This window comes from Bos grunniens, chromosome 13 (assembly GCF_055505025.1).
Source record: "Bos grunniens cultivar Pamir isolate PY7600 chromosome 13, Bosgru_T2T1.0, whole genome shotgun sequence".
Lineage (NCBI taxonomy): Eukaryota > Metazoa > Chordata > Mammalia > Artiodactyla > Bovidae > Bos > Bos grunniens.
The window spans coordinates 35557785-35583052 of record NC_141177.1 but is presented as its reverse complement, the minus strand read 5'-3'; the positions used below and the strand labels follow the sequence as shown (position 1 = coordinate 35583052).

General features: G+C 41.2%; 1 protein-coding gene across 11 annotated transcripts in view; it reads left to right on the top strand.

The window, feature by feature from the left end:
* Positions 1-25268, top strand: part of SHLD1 (shieldin complex subunit 1) — a 117020-nt gene that overhangs the window by 47423 nt on the left and 44329 nt on the right. For 2 of the 11 annotated variants that reach the window (XM_086333458.1, XM_086333457.1), the window contains exon 3: positions 13264-13351. The exons of the other annotated variants lie outside the window; for them this stretch is intronic. In XM_086333458.1, the coding sequence (XP_086189584.1) occupies positions 13264-13351 (88 nt within the window). The remainder of the gene's footprint in view (positions 1-13263; positions 13352-25268) is intronic. 11 annotated transcript variants of the gene reach the window in all.

The window sequence follows — 25268 nt, the reverse complement described above, 5'->3', positions numbered from 1 at the left end:
GATTTGCATTTCTCTGATAATGAGTGATGTTGAGCATCTTTTCATGTCAACACAACATTCTTAAAGACCAGAGAGGCTTGAAGACACTTATTCTTCACCTTGTTTGATTGAAGATCCCTTTAAGAATCTGAAAGATTTACAAAGATGTGGTGTGTGTACACACACACACACATACACACACACACACACACAGGAATATTACTCAGCCATTAAAAAGAATGAAATAATGCCATTTGCAAATAGGTGGATGGACCTCGAGCTTATCTAGAGTTAAGTAAGTCAGATAAAGATAAATATTATATGATATCACTTAAATGTAGAATCTAAAAAATGATAACAAATGAACTCATTTACAAAGAAAGTAGACTCACAGACATGGAAAACAAACTTACGGTTACCAAAGGGGATAGCAAAGGTGAGGGGGGAGATAAATTAGGAATCTGGGGTTAACATATACAAACTGCTATGTATAAAATTGATAAACAACAAGAAGCTACTGTACAGCACAGGGAACTATATCAAATGTCTTGTAATAACCTACCATGGAAAAGAATCTGAAAAAGAATATATAGATGTACACACACACACACACACACAGTAAGTGTACATATATATATACACATATAAAAACTTTTCTCCCAGTGGAGGAAGAGGGGGACCTCAAGTGTAATATGTGGTTCTGGGGGAATCCCCACTAGGAACCTAGGCCTTGAATGTAACATTTAAAGGAATAAAACAATGATGACAAGAAGAGGTGGTAGTGGGCTTGCTGTTTGAGGCGGATATGGGAGCCTATCTCCTGCCTCCTCAATCAAAAGCAAAAGCTACCTGTCCCTATGATTTGATCATTAAAATTGATGCAAAACATTAATATAGTTCCCAGAAAGAATAATCTATCTTCCACTCAGTTTCTCGTGTTTTTTTTTAACATGACTTTAAGGTCCCTGCTGGCTAGCTTTGTATGTTTAGGGTCTGCCACGTCCTGTATAATCTTCTGCTATCTTGGAGCTGGTCTGGCAGAGACTGTACAGGACATTTTCATGATGGCCTCACAGGAGTTCCACCGCAGACATTGGCCTGGGTGAAGGTGCCTGTCCCCTAACCCTGTAGATCGGTGCACTTGACATTTTGCTACTGGCATGGGTACATGAATACATGTGCTGGTGCATCTAACAGGAATTTATGTTTAGAAGCAGGATCTTGTTCAATTTTGTATGAGATGTTTCCTGTTGACTTGGGAAACTTGAAGTGTTTGAAGGCAGTTGGGGTAAAAGCACCAGACACCTGAAGAGATGCCATATATTGACTCTTTGGGAGTTTATTTACTAAAAAGAGTTATGTGTTGGTGGTGAATAAGGTCTTTGCTCAGCCCAGGAATTCTTGTGAAGTCCAGGCAGCAGGAACCCGGGCAGTGTTCCACAGTGATCAGCTGAGGGAAAAACAAAAATCTTATAACACTAACTCCAAATGCCCCCTTTCCCTTGCAGAAGATAGTATTGTTTTGCCAGACTTAGGAAAGCTATATCTTGTCCCCAGCTCTTGGCCTAACAGTCACAAAGCTGCAGTAACATGGGTGTGTTTCCCTCGCTCACTGTCCCTCAATCAATTCCCCATCCCCCTTTTAGTTTCTTGAAATAAAGAAATTTGACCCTTCTGCAAGTGGAACATTTTTCAATTTCTTAAGATAGTGAAAAAGGTAGTTTGGGGCAGACAACAAAGTAGGAATATAAATGCTTGAGCTCTCTGCTAAATTTGTGATTAGACAGAGATGAGCCTCCTATGGTAGGAGTGACAGCTGGGCCTGGCAACCTCCTTTTCTCTGTTGAATGGGAAGAAAGGACAGCTGTTGGGGTTTAAAGGGCTTTATCACTTTTTACTGGGTGTCCTTAGGCATGTTAAGAACTTCTGAGCCTCAGTTTTTCATCTGTTCTATGCAGATAATAATACCTAACCAGTGGGGTTGAGACTCAATAAGTGTCACAAATGGCAGCCCCACCCCACACTTAACTCTTGTTTAAGCATCAGGCTCAATGTATAGAGTTATGGATTACACATTCTTCCTCCATATTGAAATGATATTTGCTTGTCTCTTTTTCTTAACCATATATCCCATATCTTGTGATGGTTAAGAGCATTGATGATTTTCCTATATTACTGTAAGAAAATAGATTATCTGCCATAAATTCTGGTGTCCATTTCCACTCTTACCAGTCAGGACTGAGTTTTGATAAACTATTTCCCAAGTTCTGAAGGCATTGGGTTTAGGGCTAAAAGAAATCAAACGGTAATTTTGATGGAAATGGAACAGAGGCTTATGGTATTGTCCCTGGAGCTGTTGAGGTCACTGGTGTCTGCCTCTGGCCATGGATGGAGAGACTGAGCATCACCGTGTCTCTTCAGTGTGATGGTAGAATTGACTTTCCTAGCTAGCCATCCCAGAGAAGGCAATGGCAACCCACTCCAGTACTTTTGCCTGGAGAATCCCATGGATGGAGGAGCCTGGTAGGCTGCAGTCCATGGGGTCGAGAAGAGTCGGACACGACTGAGCGACTTCACTTTCACTTTTCACTTTCATGCATTGGAGAAGGAAATGGCAACCCACTCCAGTGTTCTTGCCTGAAGAATCCCAGGGGAGCCTGGTGGGCTGCCATCTATGGGGTCGCACAGAGTCGGACACGACTGAAGCGACTTAGCAGCAGCAGCAGCTAGCCATCCTGTCTGCCTGTGCTGTGCTCATCAGTTAAGCCACCAGCATTCCTTATTGGTGTCCCTGTTTTTGTTTCTGTGCATCCAGGGAATCCAAACTGAGTAACCTGAGGGTGGGAGAGGTGCAGAGTGGCAGTGATGGTTGCCAGCCCTCTGTCCTCTCCACTGGAATGCCACACATTGCATCCTTCACTGCAAGACTTGTTTTTAGTACCTGAGAGCAAGTGGGGGTTCTGTAACCATCACCTGTAATTTTCCACCTTGACTCCTCATTGTGTGCATGAGCACACTGGCTTAGAAATCAGCTGGCTAGCAGCCACGTGCCAGGCCAGCATGCCCTGCTCTCAGCTAGAGCGCCACAGGGCTGTGTTCTTTTTGGTCAGCCTTTGCTTTGTATTCCTTTCCTACTCTGGGTCAAGGGCAGCTCTTGGCCACATTTGATTGTGCTTGAATTGTGATTTAGAGTTGGAACAATGATATCACTTTGGTTTAGAAAAATTAAAATCCAGAAGTACAGTGTAACTTCCAACTTCTGAAAGTATTTCTGAAAATAATATATAGGATACTTCATTATTCAAAGCAGTTTCATAATTTAGAGTCCTACTTCTGTGGAATGTTCCCAATTTGGCAAGCCAGATATCTAAAATTATTTGAACACTGTTGAAAAAGTGGTGCCCGGGAGACTTCCTTTTTTAGACATACGGCCTTCCTTTGTCAGGCTTCAGGATTTGTGCTCCCTCGAAGCCATTAGGGATTTCAGACAATGAGCTATAGAGAAAATCCAAAGTGTGTCTTTCTTGTAGACTTACTCCTTCATCTTTGGAGGAAGGTTCCCACTTTGGAATATGTATGATAGTTATGATACTAGTGATGGAGGTTTAGTCATCCTTTTTACAAAGTTATTAAAATAAATAGCACAGAAGGGTATGAAAGGAAAAGTCTTGTGTCTCTTCCGTATTCCTCCCTAGAGATGATTGTAAATAACTTTTATGTCTCTTTTAGACATTTTCTCTGCAATTATAAACTTAAACATACGTATAGTTATACATATGTATTCACAATACACATACACCACATGTATTACACATACACAAACAGCTCATAGATCTATTTTTTTAGAAATGCAAATAGAATTTTACTATATATACCAATTTGTATCTTAGTCTTTTCACTTAATGCTATATTAAAGCACTTCCCATGTTAATACATATAGATCTCATATATTTGGTGGCTGCATAGTGTTCCATTGTGGGGTTGGACCATAATTTACATAATGTGATGTCTGTTGTTGGATGTTTAGGTTGTCTCCACTTTTTAACTCTCACAGTTTTGTTATGGGTTTCCTCATACATATCTTACCCAATGTATTTGATGGGTGAATAGTCTTATTAGTTGGATCATATCTTGAGAACTATAGCAGTTTATTTAATTAATTAATTTATTTAGATTTTTTTGATATGGACCATTTTTTAAAGTCTTTATTAAATTTTTTACAACACTGCTTGTAAAAAAATTGTTTGTTTTTTGGTCATGAGGCATGCTTAGCTCTCTAACCCGGGATCAAACTGCACCTCCTGCATTGGAAGGTAAAGTCCTAACCACTGGGCCATCAGGGAGGTCTCATGCTTTATTTTAGTATTTTTAAAAATTATTTGTTTATCTATTTTACTTTTTGGTTGCACTAGGTCTTCATTCGGAGAAGGCAATGGCACCCCACTCCAGTACTCTTGCCTGGAAAATCCCATGGATGGAGGAGCCTGGTGGGCTGCAGTCCATGGGGTCGCTAACAGTCAGACACAACTGAGCGGCTTCACTTTCACTTTTCACTTTCCTGCATTGGAGAAGGAAATGGCAACCCACTCCAGTGTTCTTGCCTGGAGAATCCCAGGGACGGGGGAGCCTGGTGGGTTGCCGTGTATGGGGTCGCACAGAGTCGAACACGACTGAAGTGACTTAGTAGTAGTAGTAGTAGGTCTTCATTGCTGCAGGAGGGCTTTCTCTTCATTGAGGTCCACGGGCTTCTCACTGAGGTCGTTTCTCTTGAGGAGCACAGGCTTTAGGGCATGCAGGCTTCAGTAGTTACAGCACGTAGGCTCAGGATTTGCAGCTTGCAGGCTCTAGAGTGCAGACTCCGTGGTTGTGGTACATGGGTTCCATTGCTACTTGGCATGTGGAATCTTCTCAAATCACAGATCGAACCTGTGTCCCCTGCATTGGCAGGAGGGTTTCTATCCACTGTACCACCAGGGAAGACTCCACTCTTTATTTTAAATATTAGTGATTTAGTAGATATTAGTGGAGAATATTTATAATGAAGCCAGGTTCCATCCTGGGTTGGGAAAGATCCCTCGAAAAGGAAATGGAAACCCACTCCAGTATTCTTACCTGGAGAATTGCATGGATGGAGGATCCTGTCGGGCTACAGTCCATGGGGTCACAAAACGAGTCAGACATGACTGAGTGTCTAACACACATACAATGACCAAAAAATGATCCCTTTAAGAAAGTATAAGAAACACATTTACAGATGGTGGAAGGGCTAGAGAAGCCAGTTTAGTTAGATTGATCTTACTATTTTATGGGAGTTATTTCATGGTAAAATATTTGTTTTAAAACATCAAATTAATATGCCATGAAGGAATTTAAGGGAGTAACATTTTTTAGTGAGTTTCCGTAGTGGCAGATACAGGGCTGTGGCACATACATCATTAGAATGTGCTTCCAGAGGTGGAACTATGAAAGAATTTCTCGTAAGAGGAAGTGAGAAATGTTGGGGTGGATTTTTCTTTCTAAGACTGTGTTCATAAGTGATTAAAGTGACAGCTTTTTAAAAACTCAGTAAAGAACTAGATGTATGAGTAAATAGGAGAAAGGAGCTGAATGAACATGTTTGTACAAAAATGGGCAACCCATTTTAATTCCATGAAATGAATACTAACTACTGTTTAAAGTAAATCTTGATATCATTAACAGATATGCTGTCCTTAAACAGATTCCTTAGAATTAGATTCATGCAGATAAACTCAGAACAATCTGAGTTCACACTTAAATCCCTTTTTCCTTTTGTGGGCAAAGCCCCACTGTCTGTCTGATTAGCAGTGCCCATGTTCAAAAAGCTGTGTACCTCGCATGAGGTGGGTCCCCAGTGCCACAGTCCAGCTTGCTCCTGAATGGACTGCCACTCGGCCACCAAGAGTGACCCTTGGCAGCTCCAGCTCCAGGCCAGGACAGATTTTCTTCTACTATGATTCTGTGTCTCATAACAATGCGCCCATCTTCTCTCTTTTGTTTAGATAACTCAAGTTTTCACTCCACACCAGTGATTCTCAACCAGAGGTGATTTTTGCCCCCAGTGGACATTTGGCAGTGTTTGGGTAGTTTGCTTTCTCTTCCTCTCTCCTCCTCCTCCTCCTTTTTTCTCCTTTTTTGAAGCCCAACAGAGATTGGGCCATCTCTTTATTTTGCCAAGGAAAGATCTTTAAAACAGCATATATCAGTCACGCCACAAACTTCCCATCATTTTGTGAAAAAAAGGATATTTTAATATCCCAAGTGAGAGAATAATCCCAAAATAAAGATCCATCTTCTCCAGTCACTATTTTTCTCACTTAGCCATGAACTGGTGAGAATTTCATCATGGCTCAGCATGAGTTTATAGGCAACTGCTCAGGACTGTTTGATGTATACAGTGTGTAAAGCACTGCCTACTGTCCCCTTATACATGATAGGCAACTGGAAAATGGTGATAAATACTATTACTAACTATATCTTAGAGGTTACAATGCATAAAGTTTGAGTCCTTCCTACCATTTTAAAAAATTATAACATCTTTGAACAAGTGAGTGGGTAGCTGGCTATTCTTTTCTGTCAATTAAATTTTCTCTGGTGGAGACATTTCTGTAAAGTTTGTGAATCATATTTGTAGTAGATTATACCAAGATTCAAGTTCAGTTAAACTGTTTGTCTCTCTGCTTTATAGAGCAAATCATTAGGTTAGTGAGAAGTAACTTTTCTAATGTGTATCTTTCTTACTAGGTGTTAATACCTCACCAACCTGCTGCATTCTTTTCTGTTTTCTCCATATTGTATTGGGTTGTTTACTCGCACCCCTGATGACCGGATTCTTTAAAATGCAGTAGGTGGTGTTCATTCATCCAGTCAAGAAATGTTTATTGAGTGTCTGCTATGTGTCAGGCCCCACGCTTGGCACTGGGCATGCACAGGGAGCAAAATAAAGACCCAGCCTTCCAGGAGCTTTTATTCTGGCACTAGGGTCCTGGTTGGAGGGGGTACAGAAGGGATAGATACACAATAAAACAAAGAAATAAGTACTCTATCAATTGATGCTATGAAGAAAAGGCTTGCTGCGTGGGGGTGCATTTTAAACACCACAGCTAGAAAAGGCCTCTGATATGTGACGTGTGTAGTGGCTGGAAGAATTTTAGTATTAGTGAAGTAAGTTAATGCTTTATTTTTTTTTGCTTATAAAGTTAATTCTGTGATAAAGAGTCTATTTTATACTTTTCTTTGAAAGAGGAGAAAATGCAAATATCAGATAATAGCAATTAGAGAAATAGTCATATATTTATAGCACTATCTCCTCAAAGTACAAAGCAAAAAGAAGCAAATAAAAAGGACTGATGGTTGTTTTGGACTTTATACCAAGAATTGAACCAGCTTTTTTTAGAATACCTATTACTGCTTCTCATCCATGGCAGCTTGGGTATCAATCCAGGAAGCATCTTTAAAGGTTTTATTTATTAATATTGGGAAAAGTAAGTCTGATCTGTGGGACCCAAGAAGCTCAAAGAAAAGTACTGAGCACTCAAAGGTGGTTTATTTAGGAATATCTGTTTATTTCCTGGTAAATGTTCCTGAATTTTAAATGCTTCTGAACACATCCCTATAGAATGAATTCCTTAACATAATTCCAAAGTCATGAAAGATTATTGAATTTTCTGCTTTTAGCTAAATGTTCAGCTTTTGAGGCTGCAATTGGTAACATCCTTTTAAATAAGTTCTGCGCTTCCAAGATTATTCTTTCCAATTACACACCACCAGAGGATTGGAGGAGACATCGAGTTTGATCTAAGGTTGTTTGTCACCATTCATGCCCCTTGGGAATTTCTGTAGTTCTGAAATACATTCATCTCTGACAGGGAGCAGGCCTAGTGGGGCATTGGGCTGCTTTGTCTGCTAGCAGATGAGCTTGGTGGTTGATTTGATTGTACTAAGTGAGCCTCTTCAGCCTTGATTCTCAGCATTGGCTGAGAATGATTAGTATCACCTGGGAAGGAGCTTTAATAATATTACTGATGCTTGGGACCCACTGCCAGAAGCTTTGATTTAATTGGTACAGAGGGCAGCCTGGGCAATCAGGAGTTTTTAAAACCTCCTCAGGTAGTTCCAATATGCAGCTAAACTTAAAAACCACTGCCTTTAGAGCAGTTCTTCTCTAAATGTAATGTCCATATCAGTCATCAGTCTGTTTTAAAATGTAGATTCTAATTCAGTAAAGTCTGAGGTAGAGACCAATGATGTCTAAATAAGACTGTAGAGCCAGGGTTAGCAGACTATGGCCTATAGACCAAATCTGACCCAAGGCCTGTTTTTGTACAGCCTTATGGCTTTTTACAGGAAAAATTTGCTAATCTGTGTTCTAGAAGACAGACCCTTGATAAACCTCCTTACAACCATTGAAAATTCCTTCTCAGCATTATCTTATTTTATGGCACGCCGTAAGTGGCATTGCTCACTTTATGGCACTTCTTTCTTTGTACTTGGGAATTTGTTTTTATATAAAAGTAATGGCATAACAAATTCTTTAAGAAGATGGGAATACCAGACCATCTTACCTGTCTCCTGAGAAACCTGCATACAGCTCAGGAAGCAACAGTTAGAATCCTGTATGGAATAACGGATTGAGAAAGGAGTACAACAGAGGTGTTTATTGTCACTCTGTTTATTTAACTTACATGCAGAACACATCATTCGAAACGCTGGGTTGGATGAGTTACAAGCTAGAATCAAGATTGCCGGGAGAGATACCAACAACTTCAGATATACAGATACTATTCTAATGGCACAAAGTGAAGAGGAAGTAAAGAACCCTTTGATGAGGGTGAAGGGGGAGAGTGAAAAAGCCCACTTAAAACTCAGTATTAAAACTAAGATCATGGCATCCAGTCCCATCACTTCATGGCAAACAGAAGGGGAAAAGGTGGAAGCAGTGACAGATTTCCTCTTCTTGGGCTCTGAAATCACTGTGGATGGTGACTGCAGCCATGAAATTAGAATACGATTGCTTCTTGGCAGGAAAACTATGACAAACCTACACAGTGTATTGAAAAGCAAAGACATCACTGCCAGCCAAGGTCCATATAGTCAAGACTATGAGCTAGCCGATAGTCATGTACGGATGTGAGAGGTGGATCATAAAGAAGGCTGAGTGCTGAAGAATTAATGCTTTAAAACTGTGGTGCTGGAGAAAACTCTTGAGAGTCCCTTGGAAAGCTAATAGATCAAAGCAGTTAATCTTAAGGGAAATCAACCCTGAATACTCTTTGGAAGGACTGATGCTGAAGCTGAAGCTCCAATACTTTGGCCACCTGATGCAAACAGCTGGCACATTAGAAAAGACCCTGATGCTGGGAAAGACTGAAGGCAGAAGGAGAACAGGGCAAGAGAGGATAAGATGGTTGGATGGCATCACTCATTCAATGGACATGAACTTGGGCAAACTCCAGGAGATGGTGAGGGACAGGGAAGCCTGGTGTGCTGCAGTCCATGTGGTCTTAAAGAGTCGGACATGACTTGGCAGCTGAACAACAACAACAAAATGGCACAACTAGTAGAATTTGAAGCTCATGGGTTTTGGGTCATGGAAAGAAAGAAAGAAAGTGAAGTCACTCTGTCGTGTCTGACTCTTTGCAACCCCATGGACTGTACAGCCTACCACGCTCCTCCATCCAAGGGATTTTCCAGGCAAGAGTACTGGAGTGGGTTGCCATTTCCTTCTCCAGAGGATCTTCCGGACCCAGTGATCAAACCTGGGTCTCTGGCATTGTAGGCAGACGCTTTACTGTCTGAACATGGAATTGGCTACAGATAGAAGTATTAGTATTTTAAAAGAAATTTCTGCCCTCTAATTACATTTTTTAAAAAAATTCTTAAGTGACTTTATTATAGCACCAAAAAGATACATTTTCCTTGAATCACAATTTTCTGGTTTTAAATAAGGATTTCCTGGGCAGAACCACTGAGGATTCCTCTTTAGAAACAGAAAAGTTCTCTGCCTAGATTTGTCACACACAACCTGACTGATAATGGTTGATATATATATTTTTGACTCACTGGAAAAATTCCTGATGCTGGGAAAGATTGAGAGCAGAAGGAGAAGATGGTGTCAGAGGATAAGATGGCTGGATAGCATCACCAGTTCAATGGACATGAACTTGGGCAAACTTTGGGAGATGGTGAGGGGCAGGGAGGCCTGGCGTATTGCAGTCCATGGGGTTGCAGAGTCAGACTGAACTGGGCTCTTGGACAACAACAACAACGCATATATTTTGGCTGAGCTTTGCAGCTTATGGAGTCTCAGCCAGGGACTGAAGCTGCACCCTTGGCAGTGAAAGTATGGAGTCCTAACCACTGGTCTGCCTTGGAATTCCCTAAGTATTGGTTTCAAGTGAAGTGCTGGATGAATGAATTTTTGTGCTTCAGGGATCCATTCCCTATGGGTAAACAGGAGGCAGTGCGACTTTAAAATCAGAAAAATTGAGCAACTGATATTACTTAGGTCCACATCTTCAGTTCGCAGATGAGGATCTCAGACTCCAGAAAATGCATGTCAGGGCCTGAGTGCCATAGCAAGATAATGGTAGAAGTGGATCTGGAACTTATTCTTCTGATTTGGTTCCTGGTTCATACTTTTTCTATGATATCATATTCAAAATCCAATATTGTGACTGAAATGCTTGACAGTATATAAAACTATCACGGGAATTCCTTTGTGGCTCTGTGGTAAGGAATTCGCCTGCCAGTGCAGGAGACAGGTTCAATCCCTGATCTGGGAAGGATCTCACATGCTGCGGAGCAACTGAGTCTGTGTGCCACAACTACTGAGCCTGCACTTAGAACCTGGGAACCAAAACTACTGAAGCCCGCATGCCTTAGAGTCCATGCTCCACCAGAGAAGCTGCCACAGTGAGAAGCCCTCACCCCACAAGTAGAGAATAGTCGCCACTCATGCCAACTAAAGAAAAGCCCGTGCAGCAGTGAAGACCCAGTACAGCCAAAAATAAATAAAATTATATATATGAAGAAGCAAAACTATCACAGATCTTCCTATTTCTTTACTCACAGTGTTCATGTTTTCCTTTAAAACCTTGAGGATATTTATAATAGCTATTTCAAGTTCTTGTCTGCTCATTCCATCATCTCTGTCCTTTCAAGATCTAGTTCTACTGATTGATTTTTCTTCTGGATATAGGTTACATTTTTCTACTTCTCAAGTCTAGTTAAATTCTACTAGCTGCTTGGACTTCATGATATTACGTAGTTGACATCATTTTTTTTTTTTTTTTTTTGCAGTCTTTAAAAAGTATTGAAGTTCATTTTGGCAGACAGTTAAGTTACTTGCTCGTCAGTTTGCTGTTTTTCAGGCTTGTTTTTAGGTTCGTTAGGGAGATTCTGGTGTAGCCTTTACTCAGTCCTTAGTTTAGCTTATTACCAAGATGTGGCCTTACTGGATCACTACTGAAAGGTCAGCAAGTTTTCTTCCTTATGGCTGCCAGAACATGGCAGTCTTCCAGCCCTGTGCAAGGTTTTGGACTTGTTCAGCTCAACTTCCCTGGCTTTGCCTGGCTCTATGGAGTTTCACCATAAATGTGCACAACTTAGTGCTCAGTTATTGTTGTTCAGCTGCTCAGTCTTGTCTGACTCTTTGTGATGCCATGGACAGCAGCACACCAGGCTCCCATGTTCTTCACTGTCTCCCGGAGTTTGCTCAAACTCCTGTCCATTGAGTTGGTGATGCCATCCAACAATCTCATCCTCTGATGCCCCTTCCCCTCCTGCCCTCAATCTTTCCCAGAATCAGGGTCTTTCCCAATGAGTCGGCTCTTCATATCAGGTGGGCAAACTATTGGAGCTTCAGCTTCAGTATCAATCTTTCCAATGAATATTCAGGGTTGATTTCCTTTAGGATTGACTGGATTGATCTTTTGCTGTCCAAAGGACTCTTGAGTCTTCTTGAGCACCACAATTCAAAAGTATCAGTTCTTCGGTGCTCAGCTTTCATTATGGTCCAACTCTCACCTCTATACATGACTACTGAAAAAACCGTATCTTTGACTATATAGACCTTTGTCGGCAAAGTGTTGTCTCTGCTTTTTAATACAGTGTTTAGGATTGTCATAAGGGCTTCCCTGGTGACTCAGACAGTAAAGCGTCTGCCTGCAATGCAGCAGACCCAGGTTCATTCCTTGGGTTGGGAAGATCCTCTGGAGAAGGAAATGTCAGCCCACTCCAGTATTTTTGCCTGAAAAAATGCCATGGATGGAGGAGCCTGGTAGGCTACAGTCCATGGCGTCGCAAAGAGTCAGATACAACTGAGCAACCTCATTTTCACTTTCATTTAGGATTGTCATACCTTTTCTCCCAAAGAGCAAATGTCTTTTAATTTCATGGCTGTAGTTACTGTCCACAGTAATTTTGAAGCCCAAGAAAATAAAATATGCCCTTGTTTCCACTTTTTCTCTATATATTTGTCATGAACAGATGGGACTGGATGCCATGATCTTAGTTTTTTGAATGTTGAGCTTTAAGCCAACTTTTTCACTCTCCTCTTTCACCTTCATCAAGAGGCTCTTTAGTTTCTCTTAACTTTCTGCCATTAGAGTGATATCATCTGAATATCTGAGACTGTTGATATTTCTCCCAGCAATCTTGATTCTAGCTAAAGATTCATCCCAGCCCAGAATTTCTCATGATGTACTCTGCATATAAGTTAAATAAACAGGGTGACAACATACAGCCTTGACATACTCCTTTCCCAATTTTGAACCAGTCCGGTGTTCCATGTCCAGTTCTAACTGTTGCTTTTTGACCTGCATACAGATTTCTCAGGAGGCAGATAAGGTGATCTGGTATTCCCATCTCTAAGAATTTTCCACAGTTTGTTGTGATCCACACAGTCAAAGGCTTTAGTGTAGTCATAAAGCAGAAGTAGATGTTTTTCTGGAATTCCCTTGCTTTTTCTATGATCCAACGGATGTTGGCAATTTGATCTCTGGTTCCTCTGCCTTTTCTAAATCCAGCTTGTACATCTGGAAGGTCTTGGTTCACATACTTTTGAAGCCTAGCTTGAAGGATTTTGAGCGTTACTTTGCTAGCATGTGAAATGAATGCAATTGTATGGTAGTTTGAACATTCTTTGGCATTGCCCTTCTTTAGGATTGGAATGAAAACTGCCCTTTTCCAGTCCTGTGGCCACTGCTGAGTTTTCCAAATTTGCTGACATATTGAGTACAGCACTTACACAGCATCCTCTTTTAGGATTTGAAATAGCTCAACTGGAATTCCATCACCTCCTGATGTTTCCTAAGGCCCACTTGACTTCACACTCCAGGATGTCTGGCTCTAGGTGAGTGATCACACCATTCTGGTTATCCAGGTCATTAAGATCTTTTTTGCATAGTTCTCCTGTGCATTTTTGTCACCTCTTCTTAATATCTTCTGCTTCTGTTAGGTCCATACCATTTCTGTCCTTCATCATGCCCATCTTTGCATGAAATGTTCCCTTGGTATCTCTGATTTTCTTGAAGAGATCTCTAGTCTTTTCCATTCTATTGTTTTCCTCTATATCTTTGCATTGTTCATTTAAAGAGGCCTTCTTATCTCTCCTTGCTATTCTCTGGAACTCTGCATTCAGTTGGGTATACCTTTCCCTTTCTCCTCCGCCTTTTGCTTCTCTTCTTTTCTCAGCTATTTTTAAGGCCTCCTCAGACAACCACTTGGCCTTTTTGCATTTCTTTTTCTTGGGATGGTTTTGGTCACTGCCTCCTGTACAGTGTTATAAACCTCTGTCCATCGTTCTTCAAGCACTCTTGTCTGCCAGATCTAATCCCTTGAATCTATTCATCAACTCCAATATATAAATATAAGGGATTCGAATTAGGTCTTACCTGAATAGCCTAGTGATTTTCCCTCCTTTCTTAACATAAGCCTGAATTTTTCAATAAGGAGTTCATGATCTGAGCCACAGTCAGCTCCCAGTCTTGTTTTTCTGACTGTATAGAACTTCTCCATCTTTGGGTACAAAGAATATAATCAATCGAATTTCAGTATTGACCTTGTGATGTCCATGTGTAGCATCGTCTCTTGTGTTGTTGGAAGTGGGTTTTTGCTATGACCAGTGTATTCTCTTGACAAAACTCTGTTATCCTTTGCCCTGCCTCATTTTGTACTCCAAGGCCAAACTTGCCTGTTACTCCAGGTATCTCTTGACTTCCTACTTTTGCATTCCAGTCCCCTATGATGAAAAGAACATCTTTTGTTTGTTTGTTAGTTCTACAAGGTCTTATAGGTCTTCATAGAACTGTTCGACTCTTCAGCTTCTTCAGCATTAGTGGTTGGGACAAAAATTGTGAATTACTGTGATGTCAAATGGTTTGCCTTCAAAATGAATCAAGATCATGTGTTCAGTAAAAGATGCAAAAAGAATACCTGTTCCAGTCTCTGGAGCTCTTTCCCTGTGTAGCTCCCTCCTCTCTAGGACTTAGCTTCACAAATTCCAAGTACTTTATACTCGTATCTGTCTCCTTAGTGGGCTCTGCTTAGATCCCACTCCTGCACTGTGATCCAGAAAATGCCTCCAGGTAGGAAACTGAGGCAGTCCTAGCGCATCTTGTTTTGTTTTCCTTTTCTCAGGGATCCTATACCACTTGTGTCCAGTATTTGAAAAGAGTTGTTCCATACATTTTGTCCTATTTTCTGGTTATTTACAGCAGAAGGGCAAGTCTGGTACCAGATAGTGTATCATTGCCAGAGGTTTTTTTTGTTCAGTTGCTCAGTCTTGTCTGACTCTTTGCAACCCCATCCTTCACTATCTCCTAGAGTTGACTCAAACTCATGTCCATTGAGTCAATGATGCCATCCAACCATTGCATCCTCTGTTGTCCCCTTCTCCTCCTGCCCTCAATCATTCCCAGAATCAGGGTCTTTTCCAGTGAGTTGGCTCTTTGCATAAGGTGGCCAAAGTATTGAAGCTTCAGCTTCAGCATCTGTCCTTCCAGTGAATATTCAGGGATGATTTTCTTTTGGATTGACTGGTTTGATATCCTTGCAGTCCAAGGGACTCGCAGGAGTCTTCTCCAGCACCAATTTGAGAGCATCAGTTCTTTGGCACTCAGCCGTTTTTATATCCAACTCTCACATCTGTACATGTGAGTACAGTACATGACTACTGGAAAAACCATAGCTTTGACTATACGGACCTTTGTCAGCAAAGTGATGTCTCTGCATTTTAGTATGCTGTCTAGGTTTGTCTAGCTTTTCTTCGAAGGAGCAAGAGTCTTTTAATTTCATGGCTTCAGTTACTGCCTGCCGTGATTTCAGAGCCTAAGAAAATAAAGTCTGTCACTGTTTCCACTTTTTCCCCATCTATTTGCCATGAAGTTTTGTGAGAGGTTATTTAGATTTTTTTCTCTACTATTTTTCCATATTAAGTAAAGGCAGAGATCTTGTCCCCACTTTATAGGTTAGATGATACAGAGTTGCCAAGAGTGATTAAGAAGCTTGAGATCACATACTGAATTGGTAGGATGGCAGGAACCCTGGATCATATGACCTTGCCCTGACTTACTAGACTAGATCCCGCCTGTGGACCTAAGCATACCAGTGAGTGTTGGTAGTGGCACACCAGTGAGTATTACTGGTTCCAGTTGGCAGAGACAAAAGCAGTGGAGAGAAGAGAAAACAGAATAAAAAAAGAAAGTGGTAGAAGAATGGGGTAGGAAGAGCTCTATATCTGTGTATCAGAAGAGAAAGTTGGGGCTGCTATAGTAACCCCAAGAGTTGTGTAAGATGTCACTCACTGTCACCCGTAACAATATAGAAATAATAGCTGCTGACCTGAGATGCTTCAACATATTATCTCATTTAATCTTCATTCTCTACCTAAAGAAGACACTATTACTCCTATATTATAGATGAGGAAACTGAGGCTCAAAGGCAAAATTACCTGCCCATAACAATATTGCAGCAATGCTGAGATTTGAACAGGGCACAGCAGACTCCGAAGTTCGTGCTAGTCATCGTTATGGTTCACCAGCAGAGGGTACCTTTCCCTGACTCATTTTTGTTGACTTTCCTAGTATTTTTTCCCCTTTCACCTGATTCTGCCCCTGCAGGAATACCATTTATTTTCTTCTTATTTTTAAAACCAACACATGCTAATTGTAGGAGACTTTGAAAATACAGAACATTAGAAGGACAAAAATCATCTGTATACTTACCGTTATCCATTATTTTCAATCTCAAACTTTGGTTTTTCACTGTAATGCTCACCTTTGTAACTGCTTTGTCTTCACCACATATAATGTGGTATTTATTGATGAATGTTTATTGATTTTAGGCACCATCAGAACTCTATAGAATATTTAAAACAGCAGTTAATTTGCTAAGAAAGTCACACATTTGTTTTTATGCCTAAAGAGCTACTGGATTCCAGTGGACACACATGGGGGCCTGATAGTCTTTTTCAGTTTCAGGTCTAGGCCTTGTTAACTTTTGTGGCCCTCACGGCTAAGGAGCAATGCAAGGGCACCATGCTGTCCATAGGCACTCAGCTGATACCTTTTGACTATAGACCTTCAGAGATGGAAAGTAAATTCAGTATATTTATTCACCAACTATTCATTGAACAAGCTCTGTGCTAGCTCCTAGGGAGGAATTGTGAGCTAGAAACAGTCTTTCCTGTCTTGGAATTTACCCTTTAGTGATAGAAAACCCATGGAATCCATTTCTGAAACGTCCAGATTAGAAGACATTTTCCCACCATAATATTTTTACCAGTAAACTCAGAATTGTTTGTCATAGGTAGGTTTAAAAAGGAACAGTTGTGGAAGTGCAAGTAAAGTTCATAAAATAAAGATGGGAACATGTTACTTTAGGCTGATGTTAAATGATCTCTTAGCCTTCTGTTATGCTGTCTCACAGGGAAGGTTTTATGTATGTCTCCTTTGGTCTTGTCTTCTTTTCATCTCCGAGTTTGATGTATAAGCTTTAGCCAGGGCCTTTGATTTACAGTGTTCTGAAGAAAGAGACTGGGATGACAAAGCCAGCCAGGCCATCCCTAAGAGCCTGATATATTGTCCCAAATCAAGCTGTCTGAGAGCCACACAGAAGATTTCTGCAGCCTGCTCAGGGAGAGCCTGCTGGGAGGCAGCACCCTGAAAGCCTCATAAAATAGTGTTTCCCCATCCTACTTTGAAAGGTACAGTTTGCTTGGGTATGGCAGCAATCTGTAATCCTTTGGATCATCTTTTACCATCAGAGTGTAGTCAACCGAGAAAATAAGAAATTATGGGTCCATCAGTTATAGATAAGTTAAATAAAGGGCTTTAAAATTATGTGGAAGTCTGTGACCAATATATTTTTTAAAATTTTAATTGCTTTACAATATCATGTTAGTTTCTACTGTACAGCAACATGAATCAGCTATAAGTATACATATATCCTTGCCCTCTTGTGGCTTGCTTCCATTTTTCCCGCATCCCATCCCTCTAGGTCATCACACAGCACTGACCTGAGCTCCCTGTGTTATATAGCAGATTCCCACTGGTTATCTACTTTACGTATGGTAGTGTATATGTCAGCGCTACTCTCTCAATTTATACCCCCAACTCCGTCCCCACTGTTCTGTCCCTAACTCCTTTCTCTGTGTCTGCATGCGACCAACATTTTTTTAAACTCTAAAACATAGCTTGGTAAAAACTTCATTGTAGCATACTGAGTATTGAGGGAGAGTGAGTTCAGTTACCTCAGTTACCTGAGTTATCACTCAGTTTGGGAGTGATAAAAAATTACCCCCAATATTCCACAGCTTAAAACAACAAACATTTATTATCTCACAGTTTCTGGGGGTCAAAAATCTGGGAGTGGCTTAGCTAGGGGTTTCTGGCTTAAGGGGTCTCATGAGGTTGCAGTCAAGCCTTGACTGGCGCTAGAGGATCTGCTTCCAAGAAGATTCACTCATGTGACTCCTGGCTGGAGTTTTCTGTTCTCCAGGCCCTTCCACAGGGCTGCTGAGTGTCCTCAAGACATGGCAGGTGGCTTCTCCCCAAGTGAGTTGAGAGAGAGAGAGAGGTGGAGTGTGCTCAAAACAGAAGCCATAGTACCTTTCATAATCTAATCTTGTAAGCAACAGACTGTCACTTCTACCATATTCTATGTGTCGCACAAGCCTACCCTGCTACAGCGTGGCAGGAGGCTATTCCAGAATTTCATGAACTCCAGGAGATGGAGACGTTTAGGGGTCATCTTGGAGGCTTGGCTACCATGTCGGCTGTTGATCAGGCAAAATTTCATTTAAAAGTCCATCATGTTGGGCCAGGTGAGTTGATATATACTGCTTCTGTTGCTCATCTTCTTGAGAGACACAGAGTGAAAATCCAGATCTGAGAGGTTGTAAATGTGCATGTGTGTGTCCCTAAATCCCAGCCTTGAGGCCAATTCTGTAGTTTCCTATCATCCATCAGGCGAAAGAGCTGACACTTGAGAGGCACGGATTGATCACTCACAGACTTGGGATTGGATGAACAATCTCAACCTGGGCAAGACCAGGGACCCAGTACAAGGGAAAAACCCCCTCTTGTCTGTCCACTGAAGGGGACACTGATCAGGCTCCAGGTCTGGGGAATCTGAGGAGGGAACCTGTAGTCAGTGGAACATCCTGGGAACACATCAAAGCCATGGTGCCTTTTAGCCCTCATTTTCCACAAAGGGAAAGAAGGATCCAGTGTTAGGCTGCTGGTAAAGCCCTTCCTTTAGTCTCCTCCTTATGAGATCCAGGTCTGGTATTGACCAAGTCACATGCTTGCTCTAGAATTTAAATTCCTTAAATTACAAAGTGGTTGGGCTAGAAGAAAAATTTATCAGCACCTGCCTTCCTTTTAGTTCAGTCACGTTGCAACTGCTGCTTCAGCAGGTATTGACCACTGAAGAGTTACTGGGCATTCAAATGTGAAAGCTACTGGTTTCTAAGTGGCATTTTATTTCCACTCAGAGACTTATAAGTAGCCAGTCTTATGGCATGCAAGTGGAGGTACGTGACAGTACCCTGGTTTCTCCAGTAACAGATAGTCAGAGGGAATCACCAGAGTCCCCCAGACATTCTGAGAAGTGTGCAAATGATGTGCTTATTTGCTTTTCAAAAAAATTATACCCTCCATCCATATTTTCCCACTGAGAATATTCTTACCACATTTGCTTCATCATTCTCTCTGTTTCCATTCAATGCTGCTTTTCAGAAGGGTTGTTCTTGTTATAAGGGTAATAAGTTAACATTGTAAAATACAGACAAACTTAGAGAAGAATGCTTAGAAGAAACTCTAGGATGAAAAGGGTGGGAAGAAGTTGGGATGGTCTTCAAGCACATCTAATGACTTACTTTCTTATAACTGTTCACATCACTTAACTCTGGTTCCTGGGTACATGAAGGTTTGCTATTTTTGTTTTTGTATGTTTCCTGCTTGCTTGAGTATTTCATGTATTTTTTAAAAAGCAATACTGAGAAGAAACCCCTCTTCTTTTTAAAACCTGGAGATAATCCTTAATCATTGTTACCATTTTTGTGATTTACTTATAGCTTTTTTTCTTTTTAACCAAATAAAAGTCACGCTCTATGTATAATTTTGCATGCAGCTTTTTTTCATTCTGTGCCTAGAAGGTAGAATTACTGCATCAAAAGGCACACGCCTTTCCAAATTTGTTACATAAGTGCTGCTAACACTCCAAACAACGGTATCAGAAATGTCTGAGAGTGACTGTGTTCCCACATCCTTGCTGACATGGCTGAAAAACAAGAATTCATTGTTCTAATTTGCTTTTCTCTGATTACTAGTAAGGTTTGAGCATCACTCTATTTAATTCTCTTAGACATTTTATTCTCCTGTGGATTATCTGTCCTTATCATTGGATTTTTTTTTAACTGGGTTATTTGCTTTTTGAAAAAATTATACCTTCCATTCATATTCTCCCACTGAGAATATTCTTACCATATTTGCTTCATCATTCTCTCTGTATATTATTTTTTCTGTTAATCATAACAGAATGTTAACAGAGAGTAAGTGTAGACATGATGCTCCTTCACTCATAAATACAGTAGTACAGTGTATATTTCCTAAAAAAGGGACATTCTCATATATAACTACAGTACAGTTATCAGAATCAGAGAAATCAACATTTATACAGAGCTTCACTGTGGATTATTCCACAGACCCGATTCAATTTTTGCAGATGTCTATTTCCTTTAGACATGAGCCTTTTCTGATATCATTTAAATTCAAAAATAAATTTTTAATCGCTGAAAAACTTTGAATGATAGAGATATGCTGTAATTTATTAGCTAACTTTGCCAGCTATCAGTAATATTTTTGCTCTTACAGATAATGCCATTGAGCACATCAGTGTCCCATGTGTTTTGTGTTACATCCTCTGACACACATCAGAGATGGCAGCTCTGAGAAGGAACATATTTATGGTGTGTGTCGGGGTAGAACTGGGTCAGCTGTTATCATCATTGTTGTTGTTCAGTCACCAAGTCATGTCTGACTCTGTGACCCCATGGACTGCAGCACACCAGGCTCCTCTGTCCTGCACTATCTCCTGGAGTTTGCTCAAATTCATGTCATTGAGTCACTGATGCTATCTAACCATTTCATCCTCTGTCGCCCCCTTCTCCGCCTGCCCTCAATCTTCCTAGCATCAGTGTCTTTTCCAATGAGTCGGCTCTTTCCATCAGGTGGCCAAAGCATTGAAGCTTCAACTTCAGCATCAGTCCTAATGAATATTCAGGATTGATTTCCTTTAGGTTTGGCTGGTTTAATCTTCTTGCTGTCCATGTCTCAAGAGTCTTCTCTAGCACCACAATTTGAAAGCATCAATTCTTTGGCGCTCAGCCTTCTTTATGGTCCAACATTTACATACCATACATGACTACTGGAAAAACAATATCCTTGACCATAAGGACCTTTCCCAGCAAAATTATGTCTCTGCTTTTTAATATGCTGTCTAGGTTTGTCATAGCTTTTCTTCCAAGGAGCAAGTGTCTTAATTTCATGGCTGCAGTCACCATCCAGTGATTTTAGAGCCCAAGAAAATAAAATCTGTCACAATTTCCACTTTTTCCCCATCTGCTTGCCATGAAGTGATGGGACTGGATCCTAAAAGATGATGCTGTTAAAGTACTGCACTCAATATGCCAGCAAATTTGGAAAACTCAACAGTGGCCACAGGACTGGAAAAGGTCAGTTTGTATTCCAATCCTAAAGAAAGGCAATGTCAAAGGATGTTCAAACTACTGCAGAATTGCACTCATCTCACATGCTAGCAAAGTAATGCTCAAAACTCTCCAAGCCAGGCTTCAAAAGTTTGTGAACCGTGAACTTCCAGATGTTCAAGCTGGATTTAGAAAAAGCAGAGGAACCAGAGATCAAATTGCCAACATCCTTTGGATCACTGAAAAAGCAAGAGAGTTCCAGAAGCACATCTTCTTCTGCTTTATTGACTACCAAAGCCTTTGACTGTGTGGATCACAAGAAGCTGTGCAAAATTCTTAAAGAGGTGGAAATACCAGACCACCTGATCTGCCTCATAAGAAATCTATATGTAGGTCAAGAAGCAACAGAACTGAACATGGAACAACAGACTGGTTCCAAATCGGGAAAGGAGTACATCAAGGCTGCATATTGTCACCCTGCTTATTTAACTTACATGTGGAGTACAATCATGCAAAATGCCAGGCTGGATGAAGCACAAGCTGGAATCAAGATTGCCAGGAGAAATATCAATAATCTCAGATATGCAGATGACACCACCCTTATGGCAGAAAGTGAAGAACTAAAGAACCTCTTGATGAAAGTGAAAGAGAGAGTGGAAAAGTTGGCTTAAAACTCAACATTCAAAAAAGATCATGGCATCTGGTCCAGTCACTTCATGGGAAATAGATGGGGAAACAAGGAAAGGAAACAGTGACAGACTTTATTTTTTTGGGCTCCAAAATCACTGCAGATAGTGACTGCAGCCATGAAATTAAAAGATGCTTGCTCCTTGGAAGAAAAGCTATGATCAACCTTGACAGCATATTAAAAAGCTGAGATATTACTTTGCCAACAAAGGTCCGTCTAGTCAAAGCTGTGGTTTTTCCAGTAGTCATGTATGAATGTGAGTTGGATCATAAAGAAAGCTGAGCACCGAAGAGTTGATGCTTTTGAACTGTGGTGTTGGAGAAGACTCTTGAGAGTCCCTTGAACTGCAAGGAGATCCAACCAGTCTATTCTAAAGGAAATCAGTCCTGAACATTCATTGGAAGGACTGATGTTGAACCTGAAACTCTAATACTTTGGCCACCTGATGTGCAGAACTGACTCATTAGAAAAGACCCTGATGCTTGGAAAGATTGAAGGCAGGAGGAGAAGGGGACGACAGAGGATGAGATGGTTGATGGCATCACTGACTCGATGGACATGAGTGTGAGTAAGTTCCAGGAGTTGGTGATGGACAGGGAAGCCTGGTGTGCTGCAGTCCATGGTGTTGTAGAGAGTTGGACACGACTGAGCAACTGAACTGAACTGAGTGAGACTGGATGCCATGATCTTCATTTTTTTAATGTTGAATTTCAAGCTAACTGGTTCTAATTTGGAAAAGGAGCACAGGAATGTATATTGTCATCTTTCTTGTTTAACTTATATACAGAGTATATCATGTGAAATGCCAGGCTGGATAAATCCCAAGCTGGAATCAAGATTGCTGGGAGAAGTATCTACAGCCTCAGATATGCAAGTGACACCACTGTAAGGACAGGAAGTGAAGAGGAACTAAAGAGCCTGTTGATGAGGGTGAAAGAGGAGCGTGAAAAAGCTGGGTCAACTGTCCTGATCCCTTTATAATATCCAGAGAGACCGCCTCCTTCTCCCTGCCCCACACTTTCTGCTTCCAGTTCCTCCTGCATCCGATTGCAGGATCATTTCCGATTTCTGCTCGAAAGCTCCTTTTTGCGTGCTATTTTCTTTCAGCTGGACGGGTATGGGTGCCTGGCACCCTTGAGTTCTATGCTGTCTTGCCCACTGTGCTTTCTGTCTCCCAGATACTCCCCCGGTTGTCATCCCTTGGTGGCACCCTTCTGGCCTTCCAGCATACAGTGAATGCATATGTATGCACTTGGTTTCATATTCTCAGTCTGGGTACTGATGCTTCCTTTAGAATAGGCTCTTGACAGGCATAGTGTCAAAGCATTTGAGTCTCATAGGCCTCTGGGAAGATGACATTGTTTTCCCTCCACCCAGCAAGCTGCGAGGAGGCTGGTCTCCCTGTGTCCTGGGTGACATCCACCTCTTCCACAGCCATCCGTGCCCACTGCGGCTAGAGTACGGGTACAAACTTCTGTCTCATTGTTTTAATTTGGATTTCTTTGCCAGTGAAATGCAGTATTTTTTCATGTGTGGTAAAATACACATAAAAAATTTTCCATATTAACCATTTTTTATTAATAAAATACACAGTTAAGTGGCAATATGTGTCATCACCACCATCCAAATCCAGAACTTTTTCTTCTTCCCAAACTGAAACTCTACCCATTAAACACTAACTCCCTATTTCCCTTACCCCGACCCCCGCCTCCTGCCCCCCGCCCTCTCTCCGCCACGGCAACCACCAGTCTACTTTCTACCTCTACTGGTGAAATGCAACATTTATTTTGGTCTGAATTGGCATTTCTCATTTTTCACCTATAAATTGTTTTGTAAATGTCCTTACCTACTTTCCTTATTGGAACATTGGTATTTCCCTCAATAAGTAAGAGGGGTTCACTAGTGAAACTGAGCGCAAATGGATCACAGACTTCTAAATTTTTAAAGTGTAGCTGAAGGATTAGGGGCTTTTCTCTGCCTGGTTTTGATTCCTCAGAGATTTGCATTCTTATGCCCTCTTCTGGCTGCTAAGTTAGGTTCTCCCAGCTGTTTCCTCTCCTTAAAAAAAGACGTAGCTTTTTTTTTTTTTACAACTTTATTGTGGAATAAATGACAGTAATATAATTATATATATTTAAAGTGTACAGTGTAATGATTTGATATACACTGTGAAATGATTACCAAGATGAAAATAACAGATTCACTACCTCACAGAGTTAATTTAAGTTTCGTGTGTGTAGTGAGAATGCTTAACATTAAAAAAAAAAATTCAGGCTTATTGTGCTTATACAAGTATGAAGCCAAAACAATAAACAACAAAATTAAAAAATTAACAGCATTAATTTAATGTTATACATTATATTGTTTTGCTGAAACTTATTGTAGCTCAGTTTACAAACTCTACAATGGGAGTCAATCACAAAAGCTAAAACAAAAAGACTGAGAGAAAGAAACAAAGAGAAAGCATTGGGTTCGGCAGTTCTCGCCTGGAGAGCTGGGCTGCCCTGTGGGCTTTGGTGCCCTCATTAGTCCATCCTGCGGCGCTTGTTTGCCTGGGTCTAAAGGAAGCAGGTTCGTTTAGGCCTCTATTAAGGATTACCCCCATGAGTCATAAGGCAGCCTTGCTTCTTACTTCTCATTTGACTGATAAAATTTGAAAAGAAAAAGAACTTTCTCATTGCCTACCACCTGCCTGTGTCCCCAGATGCCCCAGTCTGCTACAGTGACTAATTGTCTGTGTTCCTATTTAAGGCTATTCCTTCCACTCATGTGCAATTCCCATCTTCTCTCTCCTGCTCACGGGCATCACACCTCCAGTTATCTCTTCTCTCCTGCATTTTTGATTTCCCCCTCTTGACTGGTTCATTCTTCGCAGTATAAAATCTCTCATCTTTAATTTGACTCCTTATTGCCCTCAACTACTGCCCCCATTTCTCTGCTCGTCTTTGTAGCAAAGGGCTATGAAAGAGGAGTCTAGCTTGTCTGACCCACTCTCTTAATTCTTCCTAATTTCTCTTCAACCCATGCAGTTGGGCTTTTGCCTCACCTCCCCACCAGGCCTCCCCTCCCCTACCTCCACACACCATACCTCTGCTCTTCTTGTGGACTTGTGGTGTCTTTTAACTCTCAAATCCTGGGGTCCGTTCTCAGTCCTCATCGTGTTTAACCAAACAGCACGGTTGATGCAGCTGGTCATCCCTTTCCTGGACATCTGTTCTTCACTTGGCTTCTGGGACACCCCTTCCTCTTGCTGCTTCTCCCCTCTCATTGGCTGCTCTTTCTCAGCTTCTTTTGTTGGTTCTGGCTCTTCTTACTGCTTCTAACCCCTGGAGCATCCCAGGCTCAGACTTCAGGCCTCTCCCCTTCACCATC